Below are 22,746 nucleotides of genomic sequence, written 5' to 3' on the forward strand. Positions count from 1 at the left end.
ATTTTGTACCAATGCATTGTTTTTTCATCCCTTCCCAATTCAGTTGCTTCCCCAGCACTGCTGATACAAAATGTCCCATGGGAGTTCCCAAAACACTACAAAAGGTACAAAATGGCAAATTGTGAAAATTAGCTGCATCCAATATATTTTAATAATGACCTGTTAAAATATATCGGATACCAGCCCACCGCCATGACCCTAGAAGGATAAGGGGAGATAGTCCATGGATGGATGGCTGGCTGGATCTTAAATTACATCTCAATGCCACCGGCCTACATTTGTCTTAGATTTCTATTTATTCATTTTTTGTACTTAATCATTTCAATTATGCTATTTCATAATAAATAATCAACATGCATTCATTTGAAAATCTTACCCTTTTCCAGTACTATATGTAATTAATTAGTTGCTTTGTCTATGGGGCAATGTGAGCATAAACAAATTGCAAGTGAAAATTTGATAATTTCTAAAAAACTACCATTTGCATTAATTGACATTTATTTCCAAGTCTTACTAATTATCTGTCATAACACAAAATGGAATACAGGGATAATTTCCGTATGATGAGCATCGTGCAAGGTTTACGTTCCGTCCCGAATGGAGATTAATGCCGACACTCAGGCCTGCCTCCTGCCACACCCCAGTCATCTGCAGAGTGGTGTACTAAGGGGCTCACTAGCAATGTGATTGGACATTCTACATCCTCTGGAGAGCAAGCTGTCAAGTGTTCTGCCTGCATGAAATGACCCTTTCCATATTGTTCCCCATAACCACCCACCTTCTGAACTTGTTCATATTATACTCTGTGTCTATGCATTGGCTCAGATGCTTGTAATTTCACCATTCCACATTTTTTGCCTCTTTTTTCCTCTGCATTAAAAAAGGGGGAGAAAAAAAAACTGAGACGGCAGTGAAAATTCCAGACTTTATTACTGTTCTGCATGCATAAATCCTGTGATACTCTCCTTTCATCTGTTTCCTCCTTTATTGACAGATGGTAGTTATCAGACGTTATGGAAAAGCTGTGGTTAGGATAGTTTTCAATTATTCCCCCCTCGTTGGAATTTTTCGCTGATAACCACAATGCAAACAGGCCCGTTTTTAATCAGAGGACCAACAGAAGTAATGCTTGGCACATCATAGTGTTAATTTCTATGCATTTTGTGTAGGAGGTGATGAGGTTGACTTTTGTGCACTACTCTACATTTCTGCTAAATGATTGATTCCCTACTCAACACAACCTTAATTTATGAATTCTGTAAGGCATCCATCAGAAAGATTTTTTAAAAAGTAATTTATTTGCTTCAATGTCTTTGGGGCAAGCTGGTTAGATATCATTTGTAGTTTTTACAGTTTTAAAATAATTTATTAAGTAATTATTAGGAAAATAAAAAATGCTCCAACATCTACCTACACTGATTTTGCCCACATTTTCTTTCAATTTACTACAACTGAATTAGCCGGCTAGATTCTGTTTTGACTTTTGATGAATGGATTTTTTAAATTTCATTTAAAAAATTTGATTATATGTTTTATTTTGATTAATATTAAGATATGATTTCAGCAATAGAAGAAGCTTCTGCATTGTGCCTGCCTATGTTATGTCTGGGAGTTCAATGAGGTAATGATAAAAAGGTCACTTGGCAGTCATTGAATTTACTGTGGTTGTTTTATGACCAGTGTTTGCTTACAGATTAGCTTCAGGTACTTGTGGTGTGGTGCTCTCCACATTTCTTTTTGTCCTTGCATGTACTAAACCTTGTAATGGTAAACATTTTATATGTGACATACATGAGGTGAAGCCCTTGCAGTGAATTGAATTTGTCCTCTGGGCTGTGGCCATACGTGGATTATTTACAGCTCTTTGATGGTTTCTGTTTATTTATATTTTGGAGTTAATGAATTGGGGAAAGATGGACTTAAGTAATCTCCGGTTGTGTGCCTGTGCTTCTGGACTGTGTCCTAGGGTTTATATTTGCTCAGGGCATGTACATTGTGTATATTGTGTCTATTTTGAGTTTCAGGCTTGCCGAGATACCTGCTCCCTCAGACTTCATTCCCCAGGTTTCCCACAACTCTAGCTAATCTGCTGCTAACTTCAGCTCCAAATCTGTCTCAGAGGAAGCTGCAGAAAATATGGGGATTTGGGATCTGAGCTCTATGACAACTACTGAAAAGATGCAGCTTAGAGCAAAATGCTGAGAAGAAAAGTCAGTTTTCAATGAATTTGCTGTCCTGCCATATTCCATAATACATGTCCCTTGCTGCACACAAACCCACTCTGACATGCACTATATATGTCTATTAAAGATATACATTATGGTGGAAGATGAGGGAAAAGTCAGAGTTTTTTTTCCCCACGTTCTGTGACCAGCACTACAAGTTGCTGTTTGATTTTCACATATATATTTCATTTATATGTGAAATATATGATTTCACACACACACACACACACACACACACACACACACACACACACACACACACACACACACACACACACACACACACACACACGCACATGCACACACACACACACACACATACACACACACACACACACACATATATATGAAAAAATTGCACAAGTTGCAGGAAAAGCTCCTCTGTAACAAATACATTATCATTAATCAGTTCACATCTGGACACATTACCCTCACCTTTTATGCACTGTCCTGTCCTTCTGGTAAACTGATTATAGAAAGCACCTTGTTTTAAAAAATATCCACACTCAGGCAGCAGAAAAACACGACAATTAATTTAAATAAAATATTTTTCATTCTTCATATTACATAAAATTTTATTTAAAGATTTAAAAATCAGTCAATGGCCTTTATGCTACATAAAGATCTTGTTCGTTCTTGTCTACTGAAAGTCTTTAACATATTTATAATTACCATTAATATGATAATCTAATTTGTTTCTCATCTAGATGCTTGCACTTACTGTTAAATAAAGCCTGGGTTAAAAGGTGTTTCTTTTTTTAGCAGGTGGTGGCTTTCTAAAGATGGGTTTCTTTTGAATTTTAATTGGGGGCACAAGTGAGTGTTCTGAGTTTTTAAGTGATTTACACCTTGCAGGTCAACAGCGGTGACACACTGTCTCTATCCTGGCTTAGTGTGTGAGAAGCAACACAGAGTTCCAGACTTTTTAATTGCACAAGACATGGAAACCTGGTGGGAGAAATGAATATATCATTTGTGTACGTTTGGGGTGAAATGAATGCCAGTTGTCTAATAGCCTTCACACAAGCCTGATTGCATTAGACAGCCAAGAGGACTGTGGTCCTAATTGAATCATGAGAGCCTGTGTTGCAAACAGTGCTAGCTTGTGTTCCCTATGGAAGTGCTAAAGTGGGGGGGTTGGGTCAGGGTTTGGCTCTCAGGAGCAGACAACTTGTGGCTCTCTCTGCTTCAACTGTGACCATGACTCTTATTTCATAGGGTTACGCATTATTTGGAAGTGACCAGTTTAAAAGGTTGTTAGTCTGTTGGTTATTATTAGTTGCAAGGTTGTAAAACTAATAAAAAACCTGTTGCAAAAGTTGACATTATGTCCTTTTTTATACATAAGATTGGTATGTCTTGCTTTTATCTTACAAAAGTAGCTGTGTTCCTTTGGCATCTAATCACTACTTACAAAATAGCATATAGTTTTTGGAAATACAAATCAAGTGTGAGTTGCATTCAGCCTTCTTAGTTAATAGTTTGTAAAACCTTGCATGTAGTAGACATTGTTTATGGAAAAAGTTAATTTACAGTTGCAAGTGTTGTTGGGACATGTTTCTACTGGTTTTGCTCATATGACTGATATTTTTGCCCATTATTCTTTTTAAAATAGCTCACCCTCAATTAGACTGGATGTAGTGTATATGTGAAATGTAATTTGCGTAACTCGTGAATTTACTTTGATTATGCCCTTACACACAGACTTGTGTTAAATCTTTTGCTGGCTCTACCAGGTTTTCTTCCAGGATTAGCCAATGTTTTGCAGCATTTATTTTTAAGTCAACTCCAAGAGCCAGAAGTTGAAATACTGTCTCATCTAACCAGAGTGCTTTCTCTCATGTGTTTGCCTTTCTCCCTACATGCCTTGTGGCTAACTGCATAGACAAATTCTTTTTGGTTTTCCTTTAACAATTCAACAGTTTTGCCCCTCTGTCATAAATGCCAGATTTATGGAGTGCTGGGTTAATGTACTGTCACAAGATTCTCCCAGCTGAACGAAAGGTCATTCCAAGTCCATTAGAGCAGTGGTGTTCAAACTTTTTTCCCCACATGGACTATAATGGTCAAGGTAGAAGTAACTATGAGCCAAAACAAATTTAACAATGAATAAGTAAAATCAAAAAATATAGTTCTTTTTCTGCTCACACAAACTAATCATGCAATATTTTAAATAGATTTCTTTGTTGGAAATATGTTTTTGTAATCACTTAAAAAGAGTGTAAAGGAACAGACAACTTCTCGATAAATATGAATTTAGGCATTAATGAAGGGAAAAGATAGGTAAAGATCAAGGGGCATGAACAGCATTATAGACCATGGAAGAATTTAGCCACGAACAATGAAAAATCAGGAGCTTAAATAGTGAGGTAAGGGTGGAAAATGACAAAGAACTAGATCAACTAATCAGGGTAAATATGGTTCAGCTGTGGCAGGGAGACAGCAGGACAACTGAGAGAGAAGACTTTTTAACACAGGACGAGCTGATCAAGAATTCAAAGGATCTAGAAAAAAAAGGGGAAAATTCCTGATAATAATCTAAGAAAATAAACTAAAATGTACAAGAAATCGAGCACAAGAGACTAAACTTAGTGCAGCATCCTCACTGAAATAATATTGAACCCAGAGAAAATAACTGAAAATAGAAAAACATGTATATCATAAACAGACCACTGTTTATAGTGGTCTGTTCATGACCCAAACACTTGAGAATTGTGACAAAGAGTACTGAGTGAGTACTTTCAAAACACATTCAGTTTGCAAATTCATTGGGGCTCAATTAAATAGTGTGACATTTTTTTGATGAGTTTCAGCAACAAGAACCGAACGTTCTTCTATTGTAATTGGTGTATTAAGTAATTGTTTAACAAATTAATGAAAAGTTGATTTGGGTACGTCAAAGTCCTCTTTGGAGTAAAAGTTAATAAATAAATGTTTATTATTACTATTATGATAATAAAAGAGAATGCTTAAAGCATTGTTTAAAATAATCAATGATATTTAATCAATAATTTGTCTGAAATTATTTGGCTCTAATTAAAAGACAAATGTCTCCATCGACATCAACCGGTGAGCCAGTGTTTAAATAATCTTGAATTGCAGTCAAGAGCTGCACAAAATCAGCCCGGGGACCGCAAATGGCCCCCGGGCCATACTTTGGATACCCTGCTCTAGAGTTACCGAGGGTCTTTTTGCTTCTCTGATCAATATTCTCCTTTTAGTTGTATTGGCATGTCATGGAAGGTTTGCAGTTTTTCTTCATCTCCCTTGGGAGAAATTTTACCTGTGACATATGTAATAAATTAATTTCTACTGAGAATAAAGGACAATAGTGAACTGTAGTCTGTCAGGAGAATATATACACCCTACTGTTTCTATTTGTATTTTTTTTTTCATTTCCTTTAACTTCACAAATATCTGCTATATTATCATGGTTTATCACAAATATGCCTTTCAAATACACTGAACTTTGTAGCAAAAACATGATTAGTATTTGTATTATTACTTATTCACATGACTATGTTTATACTGTGACTAGTATTATTTATATCATTTGTACATGCAGCACCAGACTCAACAGAGGCCAACGAAAGCAGTTTGTGTCTCTCAGGGAAATAAGGAAAACAGGAAAATACCCTCCACTAAATCCCACTGATTCCATCCATTTCCACTGCTTTCAGCACTTTTTCCTGCTGTGCTCACAAAACCTAGCACCTCTGATTTTTTTTCTTTTTTTTCCTACCCCTGCAGCCTTTTGTCTTTCACACCTTAAACACCACACAGACGCACCTAGACACACACATGGACACACACACAAATGCACAAAGACCTTGTCTGTCTTTGTCTCCCTTTTCTCTTCTCTAAGAGTGTGTTCATTAAATAAAGCGCCTTTGGTTAGGATGAAATGTGTCCTTAGAAGAAAGAACAGGGAAGAGGAGGCCGGAAGAGTGTCCTATAGTTGCTGTGATTCTTCAGACTGCGGGACAAAGCACTTCCCTGTTTGGTGCTGTAGATGAGAGATGTGTGGGAAGGAAGCCGGATAGAAGGTAGATTTTTTTCCCCCTCTTCCTCTTTTTTTGCTACAATAGGTATAGCCTTGGATGGGATTGGTTTATGTTGCTTTTCCGATTGTTCAGTAGCGACCCCTTTGTTGGGGGAAAATCTGTTAAATGAAATGGGAATGTCAAATCCTCACCTTTCTCTATATATTTGCTGTAAATGTGTCTATTTCTCTGTGTGTTTGATGGCTGATAGACCACATAAACAGGATGAAGAAGCCAACATGGCTGTTCACGTTGGCATTGGCTTGTTTTTCTCTTCCCTCACACATAAATATCCACACAGACCCGTCTACTTTGGAGGATTCAGATGTTTTTTGCTCCAGGTACCTTCTTTAATGTGCTGTAAATCTTTTCAACTGTAATGTTCAGGAAACCTTTGAAACAACCAGCAAATTACCTGCTATAAAACTTGACTAGCACCCTAGTGCAGTGACTTACCTTACAGCTCCTTCAGTCCTATATTTATTCAGTGAGTCTTGCAAAAACCTCTAATTAAAGCTTTTATGTGACTATATATTACTATCAGTCATAAACATTGGCAGACATAAGCAGCTGGGCTATGTGTGTGTTGGGGGGCTGGGGATAGACATTTAAAGAAGTAGTGTTAAATTAAAGTAATATAACACTTAGTGCCTAAATGATTAGACCATACTAAAAATTAAACTAAGTCACCCAGATGGCAGATATTTTTATTATTTTCACTATTCAAGACTTAGGCCTGAATCCCTATACACTGAGCTACCATTAAACTGGGTCTTATGTGTTTATAAATTGTTTTAAAGATTTACTACTTGTATTTTCTTCTTGTTTTTTGTCCACTTTTTATTGTCAGTCTTATGTCTAAAAGTTGTTTTTGCACTCTGATAAGGAGAGAAAGAAACCCCATAGCCTCCTTTTGATTGATGCTATTGATGATATTATTAGCAGACTGGAGAAAGAGCAGGAACAACAGTGGGGCTGCTGTCAGTAAATATTCTGACTCTAATTAACTTTGATAAGCAGAAAGATATTTTTAGTCAGAGGAAACATCCAGATAAATTTTGCCTTTAGTTCTCACATGTTGAGCAATCCTGCCAGCATGATGATCAAACAGCTCAACAGCAGCAGTCTGGGCAGGCGGGTAGGTAGGGAATTAAAGCTCCGGATCCGATTTTTAATCACAGCTCTCCCTGTCTCCGCTGCTCTGCATCTGACACCAACCAACTGTGCAACTCTTTAAATCTGTCATCCGAGTATAAAATGGAAATTCCCCAAATTTTTCCCTAAAATAATGACCATGGTAAAGCACAGAGGAATGCCAAGACATATAATATTGTCCTCTTGAAGTGGATCATTTGGTTTTCACAAAAGTTTGGTTTGTTTATTACATCGGTTCAAGTCTCTTTTTACCACATGAATAAGAGTTATCAAACTGTAATGTTTGTAAAAGTAAATGCATCTAATCCTATGTGTGCTTCTCAGTGCTGAGTCATTTGTTTTAGTTGGACTGAAAGTCCAACCTGTCTTTTTCCCCAAGGTAAACATACTGTAAGCTACAATACTCATATATTACAATAGATGTCCCCAGATGTCTTTTTGAGTGAAAGAGGTGATGTTGATTGGTTTATTTAATTCAACTGAATTAAATGTGTTTTGCATATGGCCAATTAACAGCACGTTATCTTAAGGCACGTTTCAAAAAAAGGCAATTTCAACCAATTATATTGACAGATTCAAAGTCAGTTTTATTCATTTCATTTCTGTTTTATTTTTATTTAAGGACACAGACTACATAGAGTCACTGACTTGCAGCATTTACTCTTCCTGGGCAAACATGTGTCAGCTAGATTGACGCTTGTGATGTGTTGCTGACTTTGTAGCAACGCCTCATACTGACAATGCATAACATCATAAGCTGTGTAATGCATTAACTAAGTTTTATTGAGAATACCTTAGAAGAAATATACAAAAATACCCAAATCATTAAATTACTGTTGTCTTATGGAGGAATTGTATCTATCTGAAAAAATAAAACCGAACAGTCCCAGAAAATGTAATGTCTTAAGAGAATATTTCTTCATATAATTTTTAACACAAACTTTTATAGCCTTAAGTGAACAAACAATAATGTCTGTTGGTTTAGGATCTCAGTGGGAAAATTTAAATTATGGACTAGTGTGTCATCCATCAGGAACCACAGAAATGCAACCACTGTCGTGGCCTGGCATCATGCGGTGGCTCTGCATGTGCAAGTCAGTTATTTTCATTCAGTCTCCTCTACAGCCAGATTTGAATGTTATTGCGTGTCTTGTTTTGCATAGTCTGCATGCTGGTACCACACATTAATTTAATACAGACACAGTAATTCACATAATTCTTTGGATGAAAAATTTCCCAACCTCTTCCATCTTATGTCTTTGTTTTCATTTACACTCCCGCCTCAACTCCCTCTTTATGCTGTTTCCTATGGTGTTGATCCTTGGAGCCCCACACTGTCGTGGACCTCACTGGTCTGATCCCAGTTCCCCACATAGCTGTTGCCTGGGCCTCATTAATGGACCCCGTTGACTGGCAGCGTGAAAGTCCAGGCCTCATGTTTCTCTCAGTCCCCCAAACCTTTTCCCCCATCCATCATAGAAGAAGAAAAACATGTCAACACTAATACTTTGTGAAATTTGAATTTTATTTTGAGTAACTTTTTGCTGTTGACACTGCTATTTAACTAAGATTGTTAGATGTGCCCTTTTAGATAAAGTTTGGATAACTAGATGTAATCATACGCTAGAAAATTAGGTTAGCTGTTCTACAGCCACACTGCCTCAGTTTATTTACTGTAGGATGATAATTTAAAAATTCTTTGAATGAGCTTATGCATGTGATTATTATAAGTGTGTTAATTATAACACAATTTATGCCTTATAAATAAGGCAAAAGGCCAAATAAAATCCTTTACTGTCACAGTTTAGGCTTATGTTAAATAATATGATTGCTCACACAGTAGGCTGGGTATTTCCCATGATTTTAAATATTGGCTATGAAATTTGCATTCTATTGTCGGGTAAGACAGACTGTGACTCTGTGGGTAGAGTAGTTGTCTTGTAATGGGAGGGTTGTAGGTTCGACAAATGGCTTTGGGAAGAGATTAGAATATTAAAATAAATTCTGACGTTTTAGTAACAAAAGACTGAAGAAATTGGACTGGTGTAAAAACTTTATAATTATACTTTCTAATTATTTTAAACGTATGGCTGTAATTTTCTTTAACAGGGTAAAAAAAACTATCCATATGAGATTCCTCTTTCAGAACTTGACATGTTTCTGTTTTATGAGCTTTGTAGTATTTTAATAGCTTAGCCATGACTTAAATATTTTTTTCTTTGATTCTTCGACTTTAAGAGCCAGGATTACTCAGAAAAACTGAGGGACCACAGCGCCAGATGGCCAGGCCCAACTGTGTCAGTGTTGTAATATTTAACTTTTGAGCTCCCCGTTAAGTATCCACACCCTGCATGTTCAAACACCTCCATCGACAGGTTTACAGTTTTCTTTACTATAACCATTACATATCAAGTTTGCCAAACTGTGTCTTAGAGTCCCGCCTGAATCCTTACTTACTGTCAATCTTTGTTCTTCACGGACATTCTTCAGTAGCAATGTATGGATTCACTCATTATTCATTATTTCATTATGCATGTTCCTAATGTGCAAACTTCTTTCTCATTCAAGCAGTGAAGCATTTTATGAAATAAAAAACAGCATCTCAGTTAACGGCACTGTTTTGATAACTGTTTTCATCTTTCATGCTTATACATTTATCATTTTAAACATAGTATTCTGGCTGATATATTTTGTTTTACAAACTGGTACTTTTATGTGTTTGTTACAGAAACCTCAAGATTGATTCGCCATAACCTCTCCTACATGAAAACTGCAGCTGGTGTTTTTATGCTCCAGATATTATGTCTGACGTGTAATTGCATTTACAGTAAGAGAATGAAAAAATTAGCAATTTTCTTTAGTTTGCTAAATATAGAAATTTTATTCCAGAACATTTTCTGTTATACAGTAGTTGTTACAGTGTTTAAGTTGTTCAAGTAGCAATAAGAGGATGTAGATAAATATTACCTTGACAATTTTATATTAAAATTATATATTAGTATATAGTTGTAAAATATACAAATTGACAAACAGTATATAAGAACACCTTCTAGTCTCCTTTTATCTAGCTGCATAAAATATTCCACTTTTTATAAAGCTGCCAAAGAAAACGAAACTGCATTTCAAAATACCTGAAGGGGTTTTAACTTCAGATAAGCACAATGTCCCATGTGTAATTTTTTTCAGGTTGCTGTACTTCCAACACCTCGGTCTTAGTACCTCTATATTTCATTTTCTATCAGTGGAGCAGGTGGAAGCTAGATTACCTGAAGCAAATCCATAGATTTCTTTTTGGCTCGAGTTACAAGAAAAGCTCTTGACATGGTGCAGGTGCAAATGTCAGTTTTTTATTACATTTTTAAACCAGTAAAGGATAAACATATTTCACCAAAAACATTTTTTTTTACTACCAATATTATCACAACAGCAACTGAATCTTATGGCAACACACAAACAAAACCACCTATGTAGAAGAGATGACTCATCCACCCATATAATTACAGTATTTAATGCTGTACGTGGTGTATGTTTTGATTACCCTGCCTGTGCCTGTGTGGGAACAGAATGCTTCGGATATTTCTCAGACAACCGCAGCACCGGGAATAATTCAAAGCAAACTTACATGTTTTAATGTTTATGTGTCTACAAAGAGTCAACTCGCAGCATTGATACTAAGCTTTGGATCATTTACCATTTAGAAGACCCATTTGATCCGAAGCTTTAAAGTTCAAGGCTGATGTGGTGAGAGATTTCGTCAATATTTCCATACGTCATTCTTACTTCATGATATATGGAAGCGCATCAGTTGCTCCTGCAGCTAACTCTAACAACATTATACTGCCACCGCCATACTTCACGGATTGGATTTTGTTTAGTTTCATCAGACACGACATGTCTTCAAAAATTGACGTCTTTTTCCCAGAATGCATGTGGTGTAGTAATTGTGTTGACGTGTGGATTATGCCATTACTGTCTTTGACTGCTGCTGTTCACCAAAATTCCCTATGTGGGACAATAAAGAAATGAATGGCATTTGCAAATTGCAATATGGCTTTTTTGTTGCTTTTGGAGTAATGGCTTTTTCCTCTGAGTGGCCTTTTAGTGCTGTCTGTACATGACTTGGTTCATTGTGGATAATGACACTGTCTTACCAGCTTTAGCCAGCTTTTTCACAAGCTCTTTGGCTTTTGTTCAGGGTTTGATGTTAACGTTACAAGCCAAAACATGTTCATCTGTGGAACGCAGAACCCGTCTCTTTCCTGAGCAGCATAACGGCTGGACATTCCTTTGTTGTGTTTGTATATAATTGTTTGAAAAGTTGAGTGCAACACCTTCAGACATCTGGTAATTGAATCTAATGATGAACAAGACATTCAGGGGTCCAGAATTCGCCTTTTGATATTCTGCTTGATTTATTTAGATTTTCTCATGATGTCACACAAGCAGCATGTTTGAGATCTGTCTTAAAATGCATCCACAGGTCTGCAACCAATTAACTAAAATATTGTAAATTGGTCTTAATCAAAGGCTTACAAACCCATGACATCATGATCTGGGATTTCCCAGATGCTCTTAATTTCTTGTACATTCAAAAAAGAAATAAAAAAAAAATCCTCAAAAAAGTGTCCACATTTCTCTAGCCTTTAACATTTAGCCTTTAGTCTTTATAAATTTTATGTTTTTGTTAGTTATTTCAGCTAACATAAACATATAAAGTTTAGTTTTAATGTCAGTTTTAATATTGTTATAGAGTGTATGTAAACATCAGTTTTTCACTGCACAGTATTTACCCTGGCATTTACATCAGTAGTCTATTTCTGTGAAAAAAATTGATTTATTAAGAATGACAAAATTTTTTGTTTTGTCCTCTGTCTTCAGCTTGTCCATCAGGATTTTTCAAGCCTACTCAAGGCGATGAGTCCTGTATGCAGTGTCCCATCAACAGCCGTACCACAAGTGAGGGGGCCATCAACTGCATTTGTCGCAATGGATACTATCGTACTGACTCTGATCCTCTGCAGATGCCATGCACAAGTATGTATGGGTTTCCATTTTCATTATAGTTTTTCAACATTCAAGTCATCTCCACAAACTATCCAGACATGAGCAGTTATTCTTTAGTTTCAGATATGAAGTCTTTGACACGTACATTTCTCACCCGCAAGTAGACGTTTTTGAGATCAGAGGGTGATAGTCATCTGCACAGCTTTGAACAGAGAAACCCTGTCAGAGCTGCCCCTCGCACAAACATAATGCTGACATGCTCAAAGTGTGGCTGTCCACAGATCTGACCTGGCAGACAAGGCTCGGCTGCCCTCCCTCAACATCACACAGTCCCTACTCCAAACCAGACTGGAGGTTAGTGGGCCAGGGCACGTAGCTTTGTGAAGGGTCAGCCTCAGAGAATGAGCCGGGGTGAAGCGTTCCCTTGTGATGCCAATGAAGCCGTTTGAATGAGAATTAGAATTTGAGACTAACGGTGATATGGGAGAAGAAAAAGGCAGATGGATGGATAGAGCGAAGCAACACTGAGGTAGGGGGGTTAAGGATGAAGGACAGACAGCCATAAAAGAAGAAGCCAGGAATTTTATCCGGAAAGAAAAGGGGGTGTGGAGGAAAGGAGAATTAGTGCTCTAGGGGAGAGTTAGGAAAAATAAGCACCTTTCAGTGTTTCAGTTGTGTTTTTTCCCTTAAACTCCCTCTTAGCCTGTTGAAAAGGGAGAGAAGGGAAAAGATTTGATGGTCTCCAACAAAGGAGATTTGCATAAGCCTGGGTCTGGGAGTTGAGCAGCTGTTGTGAATGAGAAAGCAGCAGCGTCACGTCACCCGTATTAAGCGCAGCAGGGCCTGGTTTGATTAAAGCAAGAAAACAGGCCCATCAGAGAGGCCCGCCAGCTAATGGGAGGGATATTAGTCCTCCTCCCTCAGAAGGAGATGCCAAAGAGGAGTTGTGTTTCAGAGAGACTCCAAGAAGAGCACTCCAATGGGCTTTCTTCCAGTGCAAGAGATCTGTTAATTGCAGCCAATTAAAAAAGGTTAAATAAAAAGTGATCGATTCAGATTTAGGATGTTGTGGGCGGAGTGGAACTGTTTATCTTGTTAGTCCTAGAGGACATGTCTACTATAATTAGGTGCACATGGCCTTAAAAGATAAACAGTTTTCACTGTTTGTTTGTTTCCCCTGCCACTCAACACGCAGCAACATGTGGGAAGTTTCCGCCCTGCTAAGAATCTCTCAAGAGAAGAGTGTATGTCTTTCTTAGCGTCTATGCTGTTCTCCATTTTAAAAAATGTTAAAAAGAGATGTTAGGAAAGCACTTGACAAAGTGGAGATCAACTTTGAAAACGAGAGTGTAAATGGGCATCTCAAGGGAAAAGGCACTGCAAGCCTGGAATTCAGTCAACTCTAAGAGGCTATACAGAGAAGCTGGTGAAATTTCTCTCCTCCTGTTAGGGGTTTGTCTAGGAAGAGATAGCAGTTATGCCCTTCACACTGTCAAGGGCAGAACACGTCTCCAGATTTTCCAAATGTTGCACTGATGTGAGCTACAATAATTTTTTTCTATATCAGTTTTTCATGACTTTCGCTAAAGTCCTAGTCAGACCCCCCTGCCTTTCAACAAAGTTTTGTTGAAAGGCAGAGGAAAGACAGCCTTGCCTTCCATCTGAACTACATGAAAATTTTCTTAAAGAGTGAATTTGAAAAGCTGAATAAAGTTGTTTTCATTGATCATGATTTGGGTTTGATAATGGCAAATTGGAACTGAACATATGTGCTCAGAAAGTTTCATTTTTAATGTATTTTATTAGCTAAATGGGAACAATAACCGGCCAACCTGAGCCACTATAAAAGATTTAGATGAACATCCAGCGTTTGGGTACATATTTGGGTAAGAGGGTCCAATTAAGCATCATGATTTTGCTCATTTGCCTTTAAATAATATTACAAAGGCAATTACAATAAAATAAAAGTGCATGCTATACCGTGTCTTGAAAATCATTCATACACTGTTTCTCACATTTTTACATTTACTTACTTGGATGTATTTTATTGGGAATTAATGTGGTACAACAACACAGTCATGCATAATTGTGAAGTTGGAGGAAAATTATATCTGGTGCACAAGTGTTTTACAAATAAATATTGGGAAAAATATGTTCATTTACTCCATATACTCTGATACCCTCAAATAAAAATGGTCTTCAGAAATCATCGATTTTGTGTTGGTAGAAAAATGAAAACTACACATCACATTGAACACACTAACCCTACGGTGAAATGTAGAAGTTGCACTGTTAAGCGCTTGAGTTTTTCTTCATTAGGTACAGTGACAGTGGTTATAGTTTGGGATAGATGGATGGAATCAAATATATGGAGGAATATCCAAGGAGAAAATGAAAGAATTACATAGTCAAAGTTCAGAAGTAATTCCGACTAAGAATCTGTGGTCTGACTGGAAAGTTGCTTTTCACAGATACTTTCCATCCAGTTTGTCTGGTGAAGATGGCTAGAAGATTGTTAGCTGTTATTGCGGCAAAAGGCGGTTCTGCCAAGTATTATCCCAGTGGATCTGAATACAAATGCATGCAACACTTTTCAGTTTCCAACTATGCACTAGTTTGTTATGGTATGTCACATAAAACTCCATAAAATGCATGGCAGAACCTCAAAATTCAAGAACTATTGTAAACATTTGCACAACATGTTGATCAAAATACTTTCCTATTTCATCTGTCCATTTACCTAACTAAATGTTGAGACTATAAATCTTTCTTGTTTTCTAGCTGTCCCCTCAGCTCCACAGACTGTGATCTCAAGTGTGAATGAAACCTCTGTGATGCTGGAGTGGATGCCACCTCGAGACTCTGGAGGTCGTGAGGATGTAGTCTACAACATCATCTGCAAGAGCTGTGGCGGAGGCCGCGGAGGGTGCACTCGGTGTGGGGACAATGTTCAGTTTTTACCCCGTCAGCTTGGCCTGACAAAAAGTCGGGTGTACATTAGTGACCTGTTGGCCCACACGCAGTATACGTTTGAGGTGCAGGCTGTCAACGGAGTGTCAGATCAGAGCCCCTACTCTCCTCAGTACGCCTCAGTCAACATTACCACTAACCAGGCTGGTAAGTAGGTCCATCTGTCTTCTTCAGCGCTTTGCCTTCGCCATGTGGTTTTCTCCTCTTTTCTTCCCCACTCCTGTAACTCTTCCATTGCTTATACCCTGCACAATTTTCATCACACATATTTCTACACATGTACATAATGTGTTATACAAAAGCCCCCTCGAAGTCTGCTTCTTTTCTCTTTTCTATGGTGATGTATGCAGATTAAGAGTTATAAAATGGGAAACAGAGCACTGCTAATGATGTGACAGACAGAATGTGATGGCCTGCTGATCTTTAATGTGTGACCTCATCACTACGTATTTAGACCAGGGAGCTAAGTGCTAGCCAGCAGCTGTCTACTCTCTTGATACTGTTAAATAACTACAACACTTGACTGAAGAGTTAGACTTAAAAATATCTCTGTTAGTAGTGATGTGATCTCTTGCAGGAGTAATGTACTGGCCAGGGCAGTTTGGCTTTTGGCTTTGTCTTTAGTTTGCATTTCAATATCAAAATATATTACTAAAGCATTGACTGTTTTGCATCAACAGTGCCCTAACTGACACCTAGCCACCGGTTAACAAATATTGTTGTACAATGGCTATGAAGACTAATGAAAAGTGTGCTAAAAATGTTTCCCATAGTATTGCAACACTGCACTGTTGATACAAAGCAGGTTGGTTCTGTTTTCAAGTTTAAACTGCATTGTTATTTGGATGTTTTCAGCTTCTGGGGCCACTCTGTGTAAGAAAGAAAGGAATGCTTGTGACTGATAGTCCCTGGAGATCAGCAAATAGATTTAGCTAGTCATCTTCACACTTCTTAATACTTTGAATTGCTGTCATTCCATTGACTGAAATGGCAGCAATTCAGTGCAGTGCTATGTGTGAGCAAGCACTTAATCAGGTGTACATAATAAAGTGGCTGGTAAGTATATATGCATATAACCGGTCTACTGTCTGTCCATAGGCATTTTGAGTGGGCTGATTTTACTGAATTTGCAGTTTGTCCAGGGCTATTTGTATGCAGCTGAGGGGAGTGCATAGACAGATGAAGACTGGATAAAAAGATAGGGTGGTCATCACTAAAGATAAATTATCTGAATTATTGTGAACTGGTTTTATTTAGGTTTATTAGGTTTTGATTAACCCCATCCACATATAATCAAAAGCCAGCACAGAATCAGTCTAACAATAAATGAACAATTACTTGAAGAAAGTCATTTATATAGGAAATTTTTACACTTAAATTGACACATTGTTCTAGAATTCAATGTTTATTGGGGGCTGGTTGTTTAAAAATGCCATAACGCACTCAGTTACAATGCTACAGCTCGAATAGAACCTTTTATTCACGCACTGACCTTCTTTTTATTTTGTCTGTTTTGATTTGAGTCACTGGTGTGGTGGGTTAATGAGGGCCTGTGAGTGCAGTTAAGCGTTGTAATGAGGCCCCATGCCCCACTCCAACTCACTGGGCCACAATAAGTCTGCCACCCCAACCCTTGGCTTCTCTGCTGCTCCTGCTGAGGGGACCTGGTGGAAATTGGGGGGCTCTACGCCCTCTCCACTGAAGTGCCCGTCACTCCGTATTAGACAGCAATAGTTCCCGTCAGAGCGAGCTGTGAAAAGAACTCAACTCTTGCTTGCCCCCACTCAGTGTTCCCACCTCCCCCATCACCCTGTACCCTGCTAACTCTTAGGACACAGGATTGCGGTTTTGCGATGCAAAATGCTACAGCACTGGGGTCATCGGGACCAGGAGCCAATAATTGCTTCTGGGTTGTGAGGTTTGGAGGTTACATAAACATCATGTCATCCTTAATTACCTCAGGCAATTCTGTTCTATTTCTCTGTCTAAGACAAACAAAAACAAAATAGTCTCAAAATTCTAGACATTCTTATAAATATAAGTATGTTACAATCTTGTTACTTATGACCATGAGCTTGTCACAACAACATACAAACCTGGTAATGTGGGTGAGTGAATTAAACATGTCTCAGTTATGGATTGAGCAGTTCTCTGCTAAGCAATAACTTTTTGGTGTGTAGGAAAAGGGAAACTTACTACTTGCATCCAATCAAACACACTCCACTCCTCTACCTTCAGGCTCAACCGACCTCTGTGGGTGGTTGGTGTCAGTGCCTCTGTAATGAAGGACATGATTTCTTCTGAAAATATAGTGCTTAATTACACACTGTAATGTCACACAAAGCAAATTCTTGCCCTGAAGGTGTTAAAATGCATGTTATAAGCATATGAGTAATTTGGTAAAACTTGCATCTTGTACTTAGCAGACTCTTGAACTGTGTACCTAGCTATTTCTTAAAATATGACTCACAGTTTGTTTATCCATGTTGGCATTGCTATAAACTGCTACTCTGTTTGTGACGATAAACTAGCTTACGGTGTCTTACGAAGTTCAAAGCTTCATGTTTTTTGTCATGGACTGTGGTGTCTGTCTTTTGAGGTATCAGTGTGAAGTTAAATGTGCTTGACAGGTGAGTGCAGTGATTTAACACTTGTCTCTCATAAAACATTTCTAGCAGTATGAGGAATGCATACATTATATGACACTACACACAAGGAAGAAGAGCTAAATTTTTTGCTCCAGGGATTTATTACATATAGTCTTAGAACTGACTATATGTAATATAGTCTTAAAACTATACTTTAAGATAGTTTTGGAACACTTGCATTTATAATTTCGTTATATTTCCACTTGTGGTGGAACTCAAATATTTTTTTTTATTTGAGGCAATTTCAGGGTCTGTATTTAATCGCAGCTAATCACATTGTAATTAAAAACTGTACTTAGCAACATTGCAGCACTTTAAATTCAAAAACCCATTTTTGCTGCTAAATGATTGAATAAATACGTATGTGGGCTGAACAACAAATATATTTATTACATTAATCTGTTATTTAGGTTATGCAACCACAAGACTAGTGCAAAGTGATTTTATATTCATTTGGCTTTCAAGAGTTTCAGAAACACCTTCTCATTCATGTAATTTCTTTTAAAAATACTTCTGTAGAAATGTGGTCACTGACATTATCATTGAGAACATGATACTGTAGGCTTTAATAGCTTTGGCAATAGACCAACTCTTTTTGGCACAACTTACATACAATAGTCTTTTAAAATGTCCATTAGATATTTTTTTAAGCAAAACCACAATGGGTCAAGAAAATGAGTTTTGTTGTCCATCCCATTGTTTATAAGATTTATGGGCATATCAGAAACACTTGGAAGTTTGAAGCCAGAAAGTTTATATGTTAAAAAAAGAGCAAATAACTTTGTTAATTCTTTTAATGCTTTAAAATCTATGAAATTAATGAAACAAAATGAGCAGTTTTGGCCATAATCGCCACTAAAATAAGAGTATTTGGTATCATGTTTGTGCATCAGAGAGCAGTGCTCTGTTTTAAGTCAATACTCTGCCGATTTAATTCTAATATATCTAGTATAATTTTTTTAATAAATTCTCCCAGGATTTCAGTTTAACTGAGGAAGGTCATTGTTTTAAACAATGCTCATCTTAGTAGGCAGACAGATTATTTGATGTTGTTTAGACCAAATTCTGACTCTACAATTTGAAGTAAATACTTATTGGAACAAACAATGTTTATCCCCCTTTGTTCTTATTTTGGTGAGCTTGTGAAAATTGTGAGCTCAGTTTCCTGTTCATAGCTGACAGGAGTATGAAGCTTAGTATACTACCTTGATCTTCTGTTGCTGCTTATTTAAGGTTCAATGTGTTGTGCATTCAAAAGCAGTATTGCTCATACTGCGGTTCCAATGAATTATCTGAGCTGCTGTTGCCTTCCTATCATCTCACCTGTCTGCCCTTTTTCTGCTAGCCTCTGACACCAAAAATACATTTTCATCCACACAATTACCACTTTGTTTATTTTCTTCTTCCTTGTAAAGATGTCATAAATCCACTCACGAATCTGGACAGGATTAAAATGACTCACTTTATAGCTATGGTAATATGAGAAACTGAGAAAATGGTAGCCTTTTCCTTTAAGAATAGGATCACATTTCTCCCAACTCATTGTGCCTACTTTTATTTGTATTGCAAGTGCAATCGAAACCTGATATCTACATTCACTGGCATCTATTTTGTGAACTTAATCAGATCCTCCGCCAATAAAACCCCAACAAAACATGATACTGCCATCCTCTCCTTCACAGTTGGAATGGTTTTTAAGCTTCCCGTTTTTCTTCAAATTTAACAATGGTGGTAGTAAAGGCCAAACACTTTAAGTGTATTTTCATCAGACCATCTTGGATAATTTATGTTTTTTTTCCTAAGTGCATTTACAAATGGTTTTCTTTCCTTTTTTGTTACTGCTGGAGTCATGGCTTCTTTCTGACCCATGTCAATACAGCATTCTACTGGATAATGTCTCTTTGCAGTTTCATCTTAACATCTTCAGAAGACCTTCTGAAAAGTTCTATGATTAACACATTTCACTCTAAAAAAATTAATAAAATAAAGCACCTGAGAATGTTCAGAATGGTAGCTGAATATTTATATATTATTTGTGTAGAATTGTTTCAACAAATGAATGTGAAACCTTCAGTCATCTAGAAACTGTTATATGTTTTTTTAATCTATAAGAAGTTTGCAAAGTCCTGACATGATAATATGAACTTCCCCAAATTAAATAAAGGCAAATATTGCCTCTCTCAATATTCTGGCATTTAGCAAGTACAAATATTTTTTGTCATCTTAACTGACCCAAGATTTAGTCTACATGTATTACAGACATTAAGAAAGAGAGGCTCTGTCTTTTTATATGGTGTATCTAAACCTGGTTCCAACTTTGTATTCTGGAAACTGTTTCATTGTTCTTCTCTTATACCTTCTTTTTGCTTTTCTGTAGAAAACATATTTCAGCCTGGGGAATTACTTGACCTATTATCAGGTCAGACTTGCACTATTTTATTGATATTCCAGGGAGCTTTAACCTCTTAAAGAAATCATCCTCTTGCTTGATAAGGTGAAGTTTTATAGATCAGCCAATGTTGTTAATTTTTTAAACATCCCAGTATTGGTCCCACAAGTAAAACTGGGCCAATAATAATAACTGATGCTTATTTCCATCTTGTTCCTGTTTGGGTATGTGTTTTAGTAGGGGGAAGTGAGGGAGCTGACCATGTGGTAGTTGTTTGGAAATCTGTAAGTGATAGTGATGCAGTGCAGGATTGTGTGATGAAGTAGACAAGCCATATCAATGCTGCAGTATTTTCACTGTGTCAAAAGAATACAGCATTATCTAATATAGGTAAATATTGTTTATTAACTATTACTGTGATGATAATATTGGGCCTCTATCAGTCTAAATTTTCTTTTGGGTGCATTCCAATTACTTTTTTGCTTCCTTTTCTGTTCTCACAGCTTAACACATATGTCTGATTAGTCAATTTAGGGAAGCAATCAAGAGCACGTTGCATATTTGAATTATTCTAAATGTTCCAGAAACATGGAATTGCATGGTTCTAGGTCAGATCTTCCATGCATGTAAGTGGTGTTAGCAGTTGTCAACATTTATAGCTCTGCCTACATACAACATGGGTGGAAATTGTCTTCATGGGCATATGTGATTTAATGTGTGATTTTACTAAAGAAGTGAGTATGCTATAAATGGCAAGGCTTACACCTAAGATTGTGAAGACACGTTGATGGCCAAGGCAATGAATCATTTTCTTTCTGTCTGTAGACTTGCTATATCATCAATTTCAGGACTCTGAATAGAGATCATCCACTACCTGAGGGCAACATATATATAATAAGGGTGAACTGAGTGAATTCAGCCTTGCTCAACAGATAAATTTAATCTTTGCACATGCAGTCTTGCTCTTTGTTGTGATTTTGTGTATTGAATTTCAGAAGACCTATTTGTTTAGACATTTCATTAACTCAAGGTGAGCTGCTGTTTAAAATTATTAAACACAGAACCTGAATTGGTTTCTTATCAGACTAGCTGGCTGATTGTGGATCCTCACATTATGCTGAGGACGGGGGGTGTAATCAGGTTCAGCTTTTTCATATGGTCTAGGGAAGATTTATGAGTTAATTATGCTTCAAATTGCTCAGGTTCACTGTAACCAGGCTACCAGGGACTTTGCTGCTTCAGTGGAGCACTGGTGTAAAGCCAGGTGGAGCTGCCAAAATAGCTACTAGCAAGCCAAATGTGACCACTATCCTTTTGACTTGTAGTTCACGACACCAGCTGAAAAATAAAAAATGTATTTCTTTTTCACAGCTCTAAAATCAAGGCACAATATATTTGTATAATATTATCTAATGAAAATCTGCAAAATATAACTTTGCAAACCTTATATATAGTATTGACAATCAAGAAATCTGTATCTGGCATAATACATCTTTTGTACCCTCATAACACTAGGTATAATAAACATAGCAATGGCACAAGATGAATTTTGTTTGTTTGTCTTTAGAGTAATCAAGAGTATGAAGTTAGACTGGCCTTGTTATAAACTAATCCAAGAAAATGGTTAGCAAGGTTGAGCTGAAAATATCTGAAAGTGTCAAAGCTGTTGACTAAATGATAAAGAGACTGACTGAGAGTCAGGTGAGGATTGCCAACATACATTGTTCAGTACGACTGTGACAGAAGGTGATGAGAAGGGCACATATGGTGAGTGCCAGTGTAGGTCAGCCCTGCAGACAGACAGGAGGCCTCAGCAGGCACCTGGAGCTCAGCACTGACAGAACCTTTAGAGTAAAGCTGCTTTGGTATCCAGCCAGTCAAACACACATGCACAGAATTTATGATGATACCGAGCAGCCTGCATACAAAGAAATATTACAGCTGACAAACATTAAGATATGTTTAGAAACTAAATATGTTGTAACCGGTGTGCGGGGTTGACAAAGAGATTCTTTAGATTTCTTTTTATATTTTGTTCAAGGAATCTGAATTTAATTAGGACTTCCTGGAAGATAATTAGACCACAAAACGTCAAAATTATTTATCTAATTACTGTTATTTATAAATCATTTAGTGAGCTTTTTTTCCCTTTCAGTGAGTACATTACACAGAGATTTGCTGGTTTGTACATATACAACAGAGAGGAGTAGAAAATGCACATTGTTTGGTTATTAATTAAGGTTGAAAGGCCATGATCTTTCAGCTTAGTGTGCAGTAAAAGGGAGTAAATACAAAAGCACAATTAATTATCA

General features: G+C 37.2%; 1 protein-coding gene across 4 annotated transcripts in view; it reads left to right on the plus strand.

Annotated features, from left to right (window-relative positions):
- Positions 1 to 22,746, plus strand: part of ephb2 (EPH receptor B2) — a 127,746-nt gene that overhangs the window by 76,817 nt on the left and 28,183 nt on the right. For all 4 annotated transcript variants that reach the window (XM_014469940.2, XM_023324947.1, XM_023324946.1 and 1 more), the window contains exons 4-5: positions 12,302 to 12,457; positions 15,209 to 15,544. In XM_014469940.2, coding sequence (XP_014325426.2) covers positions 12,302 to 12,457; positions 15,209 to 15,544 — 492 coding nt within the window. The remainder of the gene's footprint in view (positions 1 to 12,301; positions 12,458 to 15,208; positions 15,545 to 22,746) is intronic.

The sequence above is a fragment of the Xiphophorus maculatus genome, chromosome 20 (genome assembly GCF_002775205.1).
Source record: "Xiphophorus maculatus strain JP 163 A chromosome 20, X_maculatus-5.0-male, whole genome shotgun sequence".
In the NCBI taxonomy this organism is placed as follows: domain Eukaryota; kingdom Metazoa; phylum Chordata; class Actinopteri; order Cyprinodontiformes; family Poeciliidae; genus Xiphophorus; species Xiphophorus maculatus.